General features: G+C 39.3%; 1 protein-coding gene across 1 annotated transcript in view; it reads right to left on the bottom strand.

Moving 5' to 3' along the window:
* Positions 1 to 15,597, bottom strand: part of WNK1 (WNK lysine deficient protein kinase 1) — a 176,450-nt gene extending 160,853 nt beyond the window's left edge. Inside the window, 2 exon segments of the mRNA XM_043965409.1 lie at positions 14,698 to 15,186; positions 15,188 to 15,597. Of these exon segments, the coding sequence (XP_043821344.1) occupies positions 14,698 to 15,186; positions 15,188 to 15,487 (789 nt within the window). The 5' untranslated portion in view covers positions 15,488 to 15,597.
* Positions 15,598 to 16,219: the final 622 nt, after the last annotated feature.

Genomic DNA, 16,219 nt, shown 5'->3' with positions numbered 1-16,219 from the left:
CGCAGTGGATAGAGCACTGGCCCTGGACTCAGGAGGACCTGAGTTCAAATCTGATCTCAGACACTTGACAACTTACTAGCTTTGTGACCCTAGGCATGTCATTTAACCCTCATTGCCCCACAAAATAAATAAATGACTAAACAAACAAATAAATAAATGAAGCTGGAAAACAGAACTTAAAAGTTTTACCAACATTTTATCTAGTGTACAGAATAGTGTCTGGCACATAGTAAGCACTTATGCTTTTTGCTTCATCAACTTGGTTGAAAACGAGCACTGCCCATAGTAGATAGAAAGCTGGCTTCGGTCTCAAAGGAATTAATACCTGGGTTCAAGTTTAGCCTAGCTTCTGACACATTTTTGCTATCACATAACCTCTCAAAACCCCAATGAGCCTGTAAGACAGGAGTTCTTAACTATTTTTATGTCAAGGACCCTTTTTGGCAATCTGATGAAATTTATGGACCTCTACTCAGAACAATGTTTATAAATGAATAAAGGGGCAACTAGATGGCACAGTGGATAGAGCACCGGCCCTGGAGTTAGGAGTACCTGAGTTCAAATCCGGCCTCAGACACTTAACACTTACTAACTGTGTGACCCTGGGCAAGTCACTTAACCCCAATTGCCTCACTAAAAATAAACAAACAAATAAATGAATGAATGAATGAATGGATAGATAGGTAAATAAATAAATAAAGCAAAATACACAGGTTTACAAAGGAAACCAATTTTATTGAAATAAGTTACTAAAATGTTAAAAATTTAAGTTCAGAGGCTGTGTGAATCTGGGGAAGTCACTTAACCCTTACTGCCCCCTCCCAAATCAAATAAAAAAAAAATAAGTTTATAGACTCTAGGTTAAGAACCCTTGCTCTAAGACCAAGTTGCATAATAATTGCCTATTTGCATTACCTGGAGGAGCTCTCAATACTAATGAAATCAAAGATCTGGAAGAATAACAAAAATATTAGCTTAGTATGGGCAAAAAACTATGATTAAAATAGAGAAACTTCTGATTTTGAATATGTATTAAAAGGTTTTTTTTTAAACCTTCATTCTTAAAATTAGACCTCTTGAACAGTTTTTTCAAAGTCAAAAGATATGAAAGGATCTCCTAAAAAAGTAAATGACCACAGAGGACAAAGAATAAATATACTAACAAATGATCTAAATTTTTTATTTCAGCGAACCATGTCCTTTGATCCTTGAGTCATCTGCTATATCATATCACTTAAAAAAAAATGCCTGTCCTATGTACTAAAAAAATGGAGCCAGTATCAATTGATGTAAAATCATCTTGGGACCTACCAAATGTGAGAAGTTAAAATTTACATTTAATGCAGCATCCAAGAGTGATCATGTTTAAAAAAACAAAATAAAACAAAACAATAAAATCCATTTTTAATGATCCTAAGATCAAAATTAGGAAAACTTTGTTATAAATGTTGTTATAAAAATATAACAATAGCTCTAGCTTAATCACAGTCTAAAGTAAAGCTTCTTCTACTTACTTATGCAACTTGATACCTTCTCTGCAAGTCTTAGGGTTACTACCTAGATCAGGGCTTAAACTTTTTCTACTCATGACCTCTTTTTACCCAAGAAATTTTTATGATTCCAGGTATACAGGTATGTAAAATAAGTATACACAACCTTTTACTGTTGCCAAATTTTTTATGACCCCCCCCACATTCAGTTATGCAACCCCATATGGGGTTATAACCAAGAATTTAAGAAGCTTTGGCCTATTTGATGTGTCAGAGGCTATCCACTATGGCATACTAGCTCTCAGATCAAAGAAATTAATCCTATTGGTAACCAAATAATAGAATCATGAACTTGAGGTACATATCAGGGGTGACCTAGTCTTAACCTGCTCCTATATCACCAATAAGTAAGTGGTCATTTAGCATCTACTAAAAAAAAAAAAAAAACCTAAACCCAACAACAACAAAAAACACCACTTCTGCAGGGCAGCTATGTGGTGCAGTGGATAAATTTAGCACCAGCTCTGGATCTGGAAGGACCTAAATTCAAATCTGACCTTGGACACTTCCTAGCTGTGTGACTCTGGGTAGGAAACCTAACCCTGATTGCCTAAAAAAAATAAAAATTTAAAAAAAAATTTAAAAACCTCCTACGAGAAGGTACTCACCACCTCCCAAGGCAGCCCATTATACTTCAGAATAGTTAACTGTTAGAAGCTGTTTTTTCTACCCTTCACATTAAGTAGATATCTACCTTTCTATAATTTTTATGTTTCTCTTAGTACTGCTTTCTGAGGTTAAACTGAATAAGTCTAATATAATTCTTCTTCACATGATGGTCCTCTCCCAACCTCCAAGTACCCAATGTTTCTCTGGTGTAACATACTAAATTCCTCCAAATGATCCTCTGGGCACCATGCCCCTTTCACCTTCATCTGGATATCTATTGGCACATGCTGCTTTTTTTTTGGGGGGGGGGCAATAAGGGTTAAGTGACTTGCCCAGGGTCACACAGCTAGTAAGTATCAAGTGTCTGAGGCTGGATTTGAACTCAGGTCCTCCTGAATCCAGGGCCAGTGCTTTATCCACTGTGACACCTAGCTGTCCCCACATGTTGCATCTTAACTCCTCAATCATGAGACCATGAATTCGATGGAGACATGCACCATTGTCACTGACTGCCAAAAAGCATGTAAGTGCTTATTCAAATCACTTATTGTGTGCTTTACTATGTGTCAAGCCTTTTGATTCAGTGATGTTGTACTAAGGAAATTACAATACACAAACAATCTTTGCTCTTAGGAGATTATGGTCTAGAACCCCAGGGTACTGAGACAATTCCAAGGTCAATCAAAGGGAACAAAATAGATAAGATTTCCAAGGCTACTGGAAATCCAGTAGCGTCCACCGAAGAGGGAGCTTGAACTCCAGACTAAGACCAGTCTAGACTTCTCAGGGCTTTTTGGACTAGGTATGACTGAAATTTGAGGCCTGTCCTGGCTATAGGTCATCATTACCAAAGTGTTTATAACATTCCACAAGAGGAGAGATGGATTTGAATACTTCCTCAAATCACACTAAAAATTAGCTCAAGAGGTAATCAGAAGGATATTGTCATTCAGATTTGCCCATCAATAAGTATTTATTGAGTGCCTTCTGTATTCAGCATTTGCTGTGAGGAATACAAAAGTAGTACAAACCAAGTTGGTTCATCTGAGGCAGAATTTTGTGGAATATGCACCAACATACACTGTAGCATTCATTTACATATGGCATTTTGCTATTTTTTTTGCACAACTCACTCTCCTTTGTTAAATATTTGTAAACATTTTCTTGTCTGAATTTGGGTGAATGCTCTGTAAGAGCAGGGCTCTGTCCATATCTCTCTTAATGTCTCTAGTGATTAGCACAATGTTCACAACATAGTGGGTACTTAATATTTACTGAAAGGATAAATACAAACTATGTGGAACAGTGAGCACTTTCTTTACAACAATCTTAAGAGGTATGTATAGTGCATGTTTTCTCCCCCTATAGAATGTAAGCTCCTTGATGGTAGAGACTTTTATTTCTGTCCTGGAATCTCCAATGCCTTGCACATTTTAAACTCTTAATAAATATTTATTAATTCCTATTTTACAAATGAAGAGGCCCATGGTTACGGTTATTAAGTGATAAATTGGGTCTGTCTCCAAATCTAATGCTCTTATACCTATGCATACATACGGATGCACACATACACACACATTATATGCTGCTAACTAACATGTGTCCTCACTACTTTTACAAAAATCTAGACCTATTAAGGGTCCGAGGACATGCTTCTTAGTGTTTTCTTGGCTTTCAAACCATGCCTCTGTTAAAGTACTCTGCAACCTTCCTATGGGAGAGGATCTTTTGGTTTTCAGAGTCCAGCAGAAATATAGGCTAAGAGTGATATTGCTAATCCTAATATCTATAAGAAAGAAAGGGAGCAATAATACTAGATAATGGTAAGAATACTTATTGCCTTCAAGAACTGACAAATGTAATTTTATGGTGCCTTTAAAAAGGAGAAACATAAAACATGGAAGTAAAGGTTTATGCAAAGTGATACAAAATTTTAAAAAATCGCTAAAACAAGTGTACATATTTACTACAAATGTATAGAAAGAAAGCATGGGCAGAAATAGAACTTCAGACAAGTCTGGGAAGAGGACATAGAACAAAAAACTTTTTTTGGCTTTTCTGTTACTTCATTTATATATACTCTGTCAAAATTTAAAGGTTTTCTATAATATTTTATCCCTGTTTACTGATTTTTTTTTAGTTTACAAGCTTAAAAATAAGCAAAATTTAAAGTTTATTCCTACATAATGTTAATTTTGTTTTATTTTAAATATTTTAAATGATCAGCTAATAAAGTGTTGCTGGACATTCCTTTTCACCCTCAAACACATTTGTTACTAAAATTAATGATATTCTATTTCATGTGCAGAAACAGGCTGCATCAAAAGTAGAAAAATGTGAGTGCAATATATTTTCTCTCATGATTTATAGGAATCTCAATCTAAGGACAGTAAGAATTGCTTGAGAACCTAGAGGAATAAATAAGGTGTGGTGCATGACTATAATGTTCATGACTCAGATAACATTCTTCTCCCTTAAGTCAGAATTAAAACAGCACATTGCTAAAAACAATTCTAAAAGCAAAGGTCTTTTTATAGGGGGAAAAAGAGGTTTTAAAAAATGTAACGGAGTAGCAATATCAACTTGGTATCCTGTCTAAATTATAATAATAATAATCTTAAAGTTGTTTCTATATTCAGAAGCACTGTTCTTTCAATCCTTACTAAAATACTGTACAATGTAGCTATATTTATCATAAAAACAACTATTTTGGTAGGAGAGAAAGCAACAAAGTATTTAACTTGCAAGTAGTATATTGTATAGTAGCCATAAAATAAAACAATACATTTTCTTCCCCCAAAATCTGTCATTAACTATGGCCACCAAATAATTTGGCAAGATAAAAAAGTAGATAAGATCGGCTAAGTTAAAGAAAAAAATTAAAATTTTATCTCTAATAGGTATGTATCATAACTTACATAAGTATGATTCCTATTTCAAGATATACTTTGTATCTACAATAGAATTCTTCTCAAATGCTTATTGCATTAACAACTTAGGTACAAGATATACCTACCCTAAAATTTTGATAAACAACAATCACATAAAATGTAAGAAGTGTGGCTGCTAATTATCAGGACCAAAGGCAGTTCATCAAGTTTCAAAAGTCAAAGGCTGAACTGATTAGATGTGAACTAGCATATGAATGAAACATATAAAAGGTGCTAATGAAAGGAATCACAAAAGGAAGGTGATGAAGGACTGTAGCTCAGGAAGGAGACATGGACAGGATTGCAAGATCTATCTGTAGGAATCATCTGCAGAGAGATGAAGGCCCAGGACAGAGTCTTGGAAACACCCATAGTCAGTGCCTGAAACAATGATGAGAAATCAACAAAGGAAACTGAGAAGAAACAGTGAAAGAGACAGGAAAATCAAGAGATAGAGAGAAGTGCCACATAAGCCTAGAGAAGAGAATGACTATCCAGGAAGAAATGATTAAGTGTCAAATGCTGCAAAGTCAAGAAGGATCAGGATTGAGAAAAGGCTATTATTAATATTAAATTTTCAAATAAGAGGTCATTGGTAACTTTGAAGAGGGCAGTTTTGGTTGAATAATGTCAGAACTCATAGGGTTTAAAAGACCCTAAAAAAGCTTTCTCAAGGAGTTTAGGGTGAAAGCTGGCAGACAATTTAAGTGACAGTTTTTTAAAGAGGAGGAAGATAGGAACATGCAGAAAACAGGGAAGAAGCCAGTATGCTAAAAGGGAACATGATGCTACCAAACTGCATTCGTTTAAACTTGAAAAATTTTAGTGTCATTATTACAAAACAATCTCTCTAAGATTTCCCAGCTGTCACAACTGCCAGACCAACATGATTTGTCCAAAAAGCTGGTTCCAATTCTCATATCATAACTATTTCTGCTTATCTCTTCCTTTCATACTTTAAAAATGTTTAAAAAACAAAGATTTTTCACCAGGGGGCCAAAGCAGAGTACACCAAGGAAAGCCATGCTTGTTCTCATTTAAATTTCCACTTTTCGTTCATCACGTGTTTGTCCTTATATTTTGGTTCATATACAGAAATTTAATTTGATATAGAATTAATTTGACATAGAAATAGAATGAGATGTGTCTATGCAATTTATCACACTATTTACATCAATGAAAACAGTTCCTAATGGATTCCTACCAGTCCATTAAGACAGGACACCTCCAATAGTATCCCCAAGATTCAGTCATACCAAATCCTGTTTGCTCACTATCATGGTACAGAGCAGAAAGAGAAGACTACCAAGCAAAGTTGAAAGTTTTGGCTGAGTCCTTAAAATGGATGAAACTTGGCTATGTTTTTTCTACCATCCAGCTTTTTTCAAACAACTGAAATGTTCAAAAAGTTAAATACTGTCAGAAGGTACCAAGTGATGGAAGAAAAAGTTCATGCTGTCCATGGCTATTATGTCCAGAAGTCTTCAATGAGTCTTCACAGCAAAAAAAAAAAAAAGGGGGGGGGGGAATGACAAAACCACTGGAGCCTGTTATTCTTGCTCTTGTTTAGGTCTTTTTAAAAAAATGGAATTATTTTCCACTATTTTAAATTTGACCTCTAAAAACCATTTAGCCTTTTTAAAAGTTTGCTGGAAGGAATATACAGTTTTGTACCCCTCTAATCCCCAAATCTCTGATAGAAGAAGGGAAGTCTATTTTCTCATTTCTTTTCGGGGGCTAAGTGTGGTCATTATAATTACATGGGGGGGAGGGGGCAACAGCAGCTAGGTGGCACAGTGGATAAAGCACAGGGCTTGAATTCAGGAGGATCTAAATTCAAATCCAGCCTCAGACACTTGACACTTAACTAGCTGTGTGATGCTGGGCAAGTCACTTAATCCTCAGTGCTCCACCCCCCCCCCCCAAAAGAATACATAACATTCAGTTTCCTTGGGTTTTTTAAAAATTATTTTAAATTAAAATTTAATTGTTGCTATCACTGTGTATGTTGTTTTCTTGATTTGCTATCTTTACTCTGTCAGTCTCCCAATGATCTGAATTCCTAATTTTGGTCTTCTTTTGGGGAGTGCAGTAATACTGACTTTTTTGCCACTCTCCAATTGAACATTGATTCCCCACCCACCACAGCATTTTATAACCAGAAAAAAAATGTTGCTATGAATATTTTGGTTATATGGAACTTTATTTTTGATTGTGGTAAGGTACATGCTTAGCAGTGAGATCACTTGGTCAAAAGGGGCATTAGTTATTTTTTAAAACCTAATTCCAAATTGCTTTCCAGAATAGTCAGATCAATGTGTGCCTATCTTTTTGCCGCATCCCTCAAAACTGATTATTCCTATCTTCTTTCATATCTGCCAATTTGTTGGGTATGAAGTGAAACTTCAGAGTTGTTTTGATTTATGCATTTATTTAAATAGATAGCCTTTTGCTAGAAGAATTCAACTAATTATTTTGTTGGGTAGGTTTCTCCATCTTTGCATTTGAATATATATATTCTGTGTTTGACACAGAAATCTCTCTGTATAAGGAAATGTAAGGGTAAAAAGTTAAAATTAATCTGTTTCTTAGGAATTAGATGTTTGTATATACCCAAGATCTCTCTATTGCACCATTCTGTAAATTAAAACTAAATTAAGTATTTCTTTGATGTAAACTTGAATTTTCAAACACAGCTTGTAATTTCATTATGCTCATATAGTGTGAAAAAACCCTGGGTTTTCTTACTAAACATTCCCCTTAAGCTTCCCAGAGAACCTTCTCAGTTACCTGCCCCCCCTCAGTGAGGGCCTCACCTCAAACTTTGCTGAAAAAACTGAGACCATTTACTGAAAGCTCTCCTTTCTCCCTTCTTCATGATCTCTTATCATTTGGAAAAAAAACTATGCTTAATTCCTATGAGCTCTATATTTTGCCTTTGAGCTATAATCTTAATGTAAAAAGTCAAATAAGCCAACTAAGTTAGCCTAAGGAGAAAACCTTTCCAAACTGAAAATACATTACTGCTAAAAATAAATACCAGGATTAATCAGGGGCAAAGGAAGCTTCAGAATTAACCAGATATATAGCAAATAACATTAGTCTTCTCCAAAAAGAAATCTCTGTTGGAAAGCTTAATTAAGATAATATCGAGTCAAATAGCATGGAATCAGCATGGTAGAGTGGAAAGAGCACCCTTCTCTGGAGTTGAGGATCTGGATTTAAATCCCACCTGTGATACTACCTCTAGGACCTTGGACAAGTTACTTAACCTCCCTCAGATTCTTTATTTATAAAATGAGGGGGTTGGACTAAATGGCTTCTAATGTCCCTTCCAGCTCCACCTCCACAATAGCATGGCTAAAAGCACTATGTGGCACTATGAAAGAACATAAAACCTAGAATCACTACAGTTAGCTCTAATATGTTAAATGTTCTAAAGAAAATTGCAGACTGATCCTTCTTTTAATGCAACACAAAGGAAATATCTGTGTAAGGACCACTAGACATTAGGAACTAGTAATAATTGAGGCTATTTGTCCCTAAGGAATAATTTTGAACCCACAGGTGGCAACAAATAAAAAAAACATCCAAGAAGAGAAGGAAGAGACATGTAGTGGTGACTGGTAATACCCCACTAATGGGTACTTGACAATATAAAAATAGAGCCCTATCATATCCAAGAACTTTTAAGTACCTGCCAAACCTAATGATTCCTACCACACTCCTGGTATTTCACTACCACAAAAGATACTTAGAAAGAAAGAAAGAAAGAAAAAGACTAGTAATTATTACTAAGGATTAAGAGGTCTAAGGCAAGAAACTGAAGACCAGCCAATCAAAAGCAGAGGCTTCAAGAGAAAAAGGCAAAATTGATATATGAATAAATGGTTAAAAAGATAATATGAAGATGATTTAGAATTCTACATCACAACTTAAATGATAGGAATAATGGTTCCCTGACTAGGATTGGCGAATAAAAATGTATTTGATTAGATTTACTAGATTTTAAGCAAAAGTATTTTAAACTAAAAAGGAAGAAGGGAGTGAGTAAAAGGTCTACATGTAGCCCTTCGAGTTAGATTGTGTAGGGTAGTTAAATTGTGGGAAGAAAAATAGCAATAGTGATGGCTAGAAATTCTCAGGAGACTAAAATTCAAGAAGGCAGCCATCAATAAATCTGCTAGCTTAAAAGGCTTTTATGTAAATGCATACTGTATCTGTGATTAAAAAGGAAGAAGAAACTTTTTCTTCTAAGAAATAAGGCAGAAAAAGAAGCTAGATGTCATGGCAATATATGCTACAGACCACCTGAACAGAAAGAGGAAGTCAATAAAGAATTTGGGAAACCCATCGCAAGTTTAAGTACAAAAGGAGGAAATAGTATTAATGGGGAACTTTAGTTATACGTCTCTGTAAAAATCAGAGAAATTAATATCACCCTTCAAAAGCTAGAGGAAGCACTAGAAGAAATGCTATACTAGACTCAATTCTCATAAACAAGGAAAAACTTGTTCTTGAAGTGAAAATTATGGGAACCTTTGTGGCAGGTGGGGGTTGGGGTAGAAGTGACCGTTCCAACTTGTAATTTGTGATAAAGCATATATATATGTTGGGCATAGTCTCACATACAGCCTAGATTTAAGGAGTGCAAGTTAAGTCAAAAAGCATTTATTAAGCTCAAGTGCTAGGTACTGTGCTAAGCACTTAAGGTAAAAAGAAAGGGAGAAGCACTTCTTATCTAAAGAGAGCTCACAGCCTAAAGAAGGAGACTACATACTAACAAGTATGTACATGATGTATGTATGTACATGTACATGATGAATTAGAGATAACCTGGGGGAAGGCACTAGAATTAAAGGAGATAAGGAAAGGGAGGGATTTTAACTGTGTGAGAGAGACTTGGGGACATCCACATAGCCAGTAAAAATGCCAGTTAAAAAAAAAAGTCAGAAGCTTCATATCTTTTCCAAAAAAGACTGAGGAGGCCGGTGTCAATGGGTCACAGATTAGGTAGAAGGGATTAAGGTGTAAGAACAACTGGAAAGGTAGATAGGTGTTAAGTTATGAAGGGCTTTGAATATCCAACAGAGGATTTTATACTGTAGTCAACATGCTGGATCCTGTATCCACTAGTGTTAACTGACTTGGGAGGTGGGAAAGAAGGGGCAGGAAGAAGAGGGGGAAAGGAAGGGGAAGGGGAAAACATGGTTAGACCTGCCTTTTAGGAAGATCAATTTGGCAACTGAGTGGAAGATAGGCTATAGTGGGGACTATAGCAGGGAGAAACAGATTTCAAAGGGTTCAGAAAAAGGATAAGTAGGATTCCCATGTCCAAAAATTATAAATTGAAGTCAGCTGAGAAGAAATGGGCACTTCAAGAGTGAAATTCTGAAGATAAAAATAATTCCAATGTAGAAAAGCTATCTAAATAGTTTAATGTAGTCACATGCAAACCAACTTAAAATTGTAATAAGGAATGTACAAAAGATGAAAGCAATAGGGTAGGTAATAGAGGAGGAATACAAAAGCACAGTACGGCCCTAAAAGAGCAATGCTAGAGCTCAGAACTAGATAAGCTTCACATGATTCTGAAAACAAAGCATTTAGGAATTGCATATGTGTGTCTGTGTGTGTGTTGTTTTTTAAAGAAACAAAGATGTAGTTCTGCTAGGAACAAATAGGTGGGATAATGATAATATACAGGACTGAAGGTAGACCTACTAAACTTTAATTTTGTTTTTTTTTCCCTCTGCCAATAAGAATTAATTTTTGAAATGCAAGGATAAAATAAAAAAGGCTAACAGGTGGTCGAAATCCTAGATAAGGGAGAAAGTAAAAAAGAAAGCACCTAGCTATCCATGAAGAGCTCAGAAAATGAGGCCTGCCCCTCTCTCCTGAGAATCAATACTGTTGGCTCACTAGGCATCTCCATCTGGATGTTCCATATGCATCTCAAAATCAAGTAAAACCATTATCTTTCTCCATAAAGCCACCCGTCCTCCTAATTTACCGATTTCATCCATTCAAGTTTGCAAACCTAGGAATCATCCCTGACTCTTTATTCTCCTTTACTACTCCCTTCCTTCCCCTCCATCCAATCAGTCTTGTGGATTATACCTCTTCAACATCTCTCCCATCTATCATTCTCTTCTCTCTACTCACCACATCTACCCTAACACCATCACCTCTTGCCTGCAGAGAAAGCCCTAAGAAGGCTTGCTCTGACTAGTCTCTGCCGGTCTACAATTTCTTCTTCACACACAGCTGCCAAATTGGGAGTCCTAAAGCACAAGTCTAACAATGCCACTCTTTTGCTCAAGAAACTTTAGTGACTCTCCACTGTCTTTAGAATAAAATACAAATTCCTACGTCTAGAATTTATTACCTTTTACCACCTAATTCCAGCCTATCTTTTCAGGTTGATTATCCACCACTCTCCCTTATTCACTATTCACTCCAAACAAACTGTCCTACTTGCTATTCTCTGAATACAACACTTCGTCTTTGCACAAGCACCCTGACCTCTTGGAATTCCAAGACTATCAAGGCTTAGCTCAAGTTCCATCTCCTTTGAAGGGTCCTTTCCCAATTACATTCAGTCATTAGTACCCCCTCCCATTATTTTTATTTGGTGTATCCCCAAGAGCGAATTAGTTATGAACATACTGATTCCCTGTACTAGAAAAGAAGTTCCTGGAAGGCAGGAACTATCTCACTTTTATAATTATATCTTCAGCAAAATATCTGGCATACAGTAACATATATTTAGAGAACGACATTAATGCCACACACACACACACACACAATATAAATAGAGCCTGGAAATTATAGTACAGTAAACCGAACATTAATTCCTGGGAAAATAGTATAATGTTACCAAAAGAGATGATTAGTTAACATCTAGAAAAGGAAAGTTATCACAAAGAGCCAAGACTGCTTCATCAAGTACACATCATACTAAATTCATATCTTTTTTTCCTGACAAGATTGATAAATTGGTAAATCAAAGGAATGCTATAGCTATAGCTTACCTAGCTTTAAGGGACAGCCTCTCATAATGTTCCTGTGGAGCTCAATATTATGGTGAGATAAATTAAAACTGCTCTAATAATCAAAAAGAAAAACATCAGTAATGACTAGATATCACTTAATAAATGCTTAATGATTTGCTGATGTCAACTTAAATTAGGTTTCTAGTCAAATGCCCTAGGGACCTGTGTTTGGCCTTATACCATTTAATATTTTGAGTAATGTCTTGGACAAAGACATGGCATGTTTATCAAAATTTGCAGATGATACAAAGCTCGGAAGGATCCCAAAAGATCTTGTGTTCAGAATCTAAGATGATAAAACTGAACAGGGACAAATATAATAAAACTTCCCAAGCTTTGCAAAGAGTACCCTTATCTTGAGTTAAAAAAAAAATCTAAATTTCACAAGTATGCTATCCAGGATGCATAGCAGGACAGTAGTCTGGAGGGAAAAAAGTCAACTGTGTTATGGCAACTAAAAAGAGTTAAAAGCAAACTAAATTTGCATTAAGAAGGGTATAGTATCCAGAGCTAGGAAGGTGACAGTCCTACTGTGCTGTAGTCAAACCCTATCTGGAGAGCCATGTTCACCAATGGGTACATCTTCAAAAGGACACTGATGATATGGAGAGAGTCTAAAGGATGGCAATCGGTTGGTAAAGGACCTTGAAAGCAGGCCAAATAACTTTATCAGTTGAAGGAACTGGGAATATACTTTTTATATATTTATTTTATATAAATTATAAATTTTTTATATAAATTAAAATTTATATAAATTTTATATATTTACTAGCCTGCTGAACAGAAACCCAGGGGGTGGGGGAGAATGGGGCACTATGACAGTCCTCAGGTGTTTAAAAAGCTCTTAGGTGGAAGAGGGCTTATATTTCTTCTGTGTGGCCCAAAAGTGCACAGCCAACCAGAGATAAAGGCTGCAGAGAGAAATTCAGGCTCAATGTAAGGAAAAATTTTGAGTATTTGAGAGCAAAGAAAAATAGAGCTGTTCAAAAAAACAGAATGAGCTGCCAATGGAATTACTGGATATCCCCTCTCACTAGATCTTCAAGTATAGAACAGATAGCAATTTGTCAGTTTGTAGAAGGGGAACTGTTTTTCAAGTACAGGATAACTAATAGAATGCTAGACCCAGCATCAGGAAGGCAGTGGTTGAAATTCTGACTCCAATATATACTATGTGGTCAAGAACAAATGTTGCTATCTCTTGAGTTTTTAAGCAACTCTGACTATAAACTAGAAAAAGGGTTCAATCTGCACTGATTAATAGTTTATCATTAGAAGTTAAATATTATTTATAGTAAATTCAACTTAGGTCTTATTTAAGTTTTCATATTCTAATATTATTTGACCCATTTTACTACTTCATTAAGATTTGAAGGACTAACAGGGCCATTTTTCATAAGTGGTTTGGATAATATGATTCAACAAAGCCTAAAGCTTCTTCTAGCTTATGCTACCATCAGAACATCTGGTTAAAGACAGAAGTGGTCAGTTAAACTGTGGACTGTTTAAGACAGCAGCACTAAAATTGATAGCCATCCATATTGGTGACAACCTTAGAAGAGTTTTTAAAAGGGTGTAACATGTTTTAGATTCTGGGGAATGTGGCTTAATGAACTTTTCTAACAAACAAGACAATGAAGACTGTACAATTCTAAAAGCACTTTTTTGGAGGGATCTGTACACCTGGCACAGAACACATAATGAAAACTAATAGGAGTTTTAAGAAATGGTATCAGACCAATGCTAGCAACTACGTGGCTTTAAACATTATCAAACGTACATTCTTATGCATCCTGCTAGTTGGGGGCACTTAACTGAAGAGGGAAGTGACAGGTGGAGGAAATTTTCAAGTTAATTACTACTTTTGTATTAGGTGCATGTAACATAGGAAGTATATAGCCATTAACTGGCATTCACGTTTAAGATACCGACTAGAAATCCAAATATAAAGATATAGCAAGCTCTATGTCTTTGGAATTGAGACCTAATCTTGAGATGGGAAAATCAATGTGGTACATCTGAGCTAATGCAATTCATCAGTGGGTAATCAGCCAGTACTGTAGTTTAACTGGAAGAGCAAAAGGTTTTGAAGGAAGATCCTGTACTTTCCAGTGATGCATCTATCTTTTTTTTTCCCTAAAAAATTGGGATGCTTCGCTAACTCACAAAAAAAAAGTCCCTGCCACTAATACCAGTATCATCAGTAATAAAAGTCAGGTTTCTGTAAGCCATATATATACGTGCCACTCCCTCACAATTTGCAAGTTCTGGAGTTACCAATACCTCTTATTCTCTCGAGATACCTTCAACTAGTCTTAATTCAGACCTTCCAAAACCCAACCTCCTCTCATTCACAACAATATAACCTTTACTGGGAGAAAGAGGGAAACTGGATGAGTAGTGTCCAAAAGGATACAGCTTCTTCACAAGTTGGCACGATCGCTTTCAAAATGTTAAACTCACACCAGTTTCTTCCACCCTGTTCTCTCTCTCCAAGCTCACCACTCCCTCCCTCAACCAGATAAATAAAAAAAAAACCAAAGGGGTCTTTACCTGCAGTTCGCACCAAGCTACTTCAACGGTGGTTTCGGTGTCCAGGCCTTTGTAGACGGTTTTAAAGGACCCTCGGCCAATCTCAATGTCGAACTTGAGAAAGCGGCCATCGTTGGAGATCCCCACAGCCTTGGTCTCCAGCTCCTCGTTGTCGTCCTGCTGCTGGCTCCGTTCCTCCTGCTCCCGGGCGCTGCTGCCGCCGCCGCCGCCGCCGCTACCGCTGCTCGCAGCCGCGGGCTCCTCTTTGCTGCCCACATGGTTGGAGACGGCGGTAGTCGGGGTGTGCTTGACGGCAGGGTCGCGGCCCGCGGCGGAGGCAGGGCCGCCGTTGGGGTGATCCGCGGGGGCAGCGGGGGCCGGAGGCTGCGGGGCGGCCAGAGACACGGCCGGGGCGGCAGAGTGTCCCTCCCGTTTGGGGCTTCCGAGCGCACTTCGGCGGGGGGGCGGCGGCGGCGGCGGCGACCCCGGCCGCGCCGGCCCCGGGCTGGAACAGAGGGAGGCCGGGCAGCTCCAAGGCCGTGGCGTTGGAATCGCAGATCACGCTCCGCCGGAAGAACCGGTGCTCCGTGGGGGTGGTGGTCGCTGCTGCCCCTCGGCTGTCCTTGTCCATCGTATGGCGACGCCGCCGGTACTCCTCGGTCCTGCCGGCGCCGGGCTCGGCCCCGGCCGCCCCCAGCTTCTCCCCGACTGAAGTATCCGAGCTCGAGCCATTTTTCGGGGGCACGGCCGGTGGCGAGAGGAAGCGGGGCCCCGCAGGACCGCTCTGCTTCTCGACAGAGCCGCCAGACATGGTCGGTCCGCCGGAGAGGAGCAGACGGGCCCGAGAATTGAATGGGAAAGGGTGGGGGGAGGGGGGACGAGGGGGCAAACCGAAAGGATGAAGAGGGGAGACGGTCCGAGGGCGGCGACCGCGGCTTCTCCTCCCGAGCGGGAACGGCTGCTCCGGCTCAGCACCGACAGGGCTCCCGAGCGGCGAGGCGAGACGCTGGGGCCCGACTGCTGCTGGCGCTGCGCCGCCGCCGCCGCTGCTGCTGCTGGCTGGGCTCGCTGCTGGGGCTCCGGCACTGGTCCGGGGGAGTTAGCGCCTCACGCTCCGCATCCATCTGCGGCTGGGGGCGGCCGGGCGGGAACAAGAGCTGAGGCACCGCAGTCATGAGAGGGGGCAGGACGACAGCTACGAAGGGAAGCGATGCGGCGGCGCGGGCGTCGTCGTCCGTCGCTGTCGTCGGCGGCTCCGGCTTCCCTACAACCACCGCACTTCCGTGCCCCCCTCCCCCCCAGCAGGGCGGGCTGGTAGCCCTGAGGCGGCGGCGGCAACGAGCGGAGGGAGGGACGCCTCCTCCGACTCGGCCGGCGGGCGGCGGCGTCTCCTCGCCCGGGTCCCGGGCAAAAGTATAGGGAGGGGCCGAGGCGGGCGGAGGGGCACGGGACGGGGTCGAAGGCTCCCGGCGGTTCAGTCCTTCGCGCCCCTCTTCCTCCTACACACGCCCCCGCCGGGGGGTGGGGTGGCCAAGAGCGCTCC

The sequence above is a fragment of the Dromiciops gliroides genome, chromosome 5, assembly GCF_019393635.1.
Source record: "Dromiciops gliroides isolate mDroGli1 chromosome 5, mDroGli1.pri, whole genome shotgun sequence".
NCBI classification, from domain to species: Eukaryota; Metazoa; Chordata; class Mammalia; order Microbiotheria; family Microbiotheriidae; genus Dromiciops; species Dromiciops gliroides.
The sequence above is the reverse complement of the archived record's forward strand: the minus strand, read 5'-3'. Positions and strand labels throughout refer to the sequence as shown.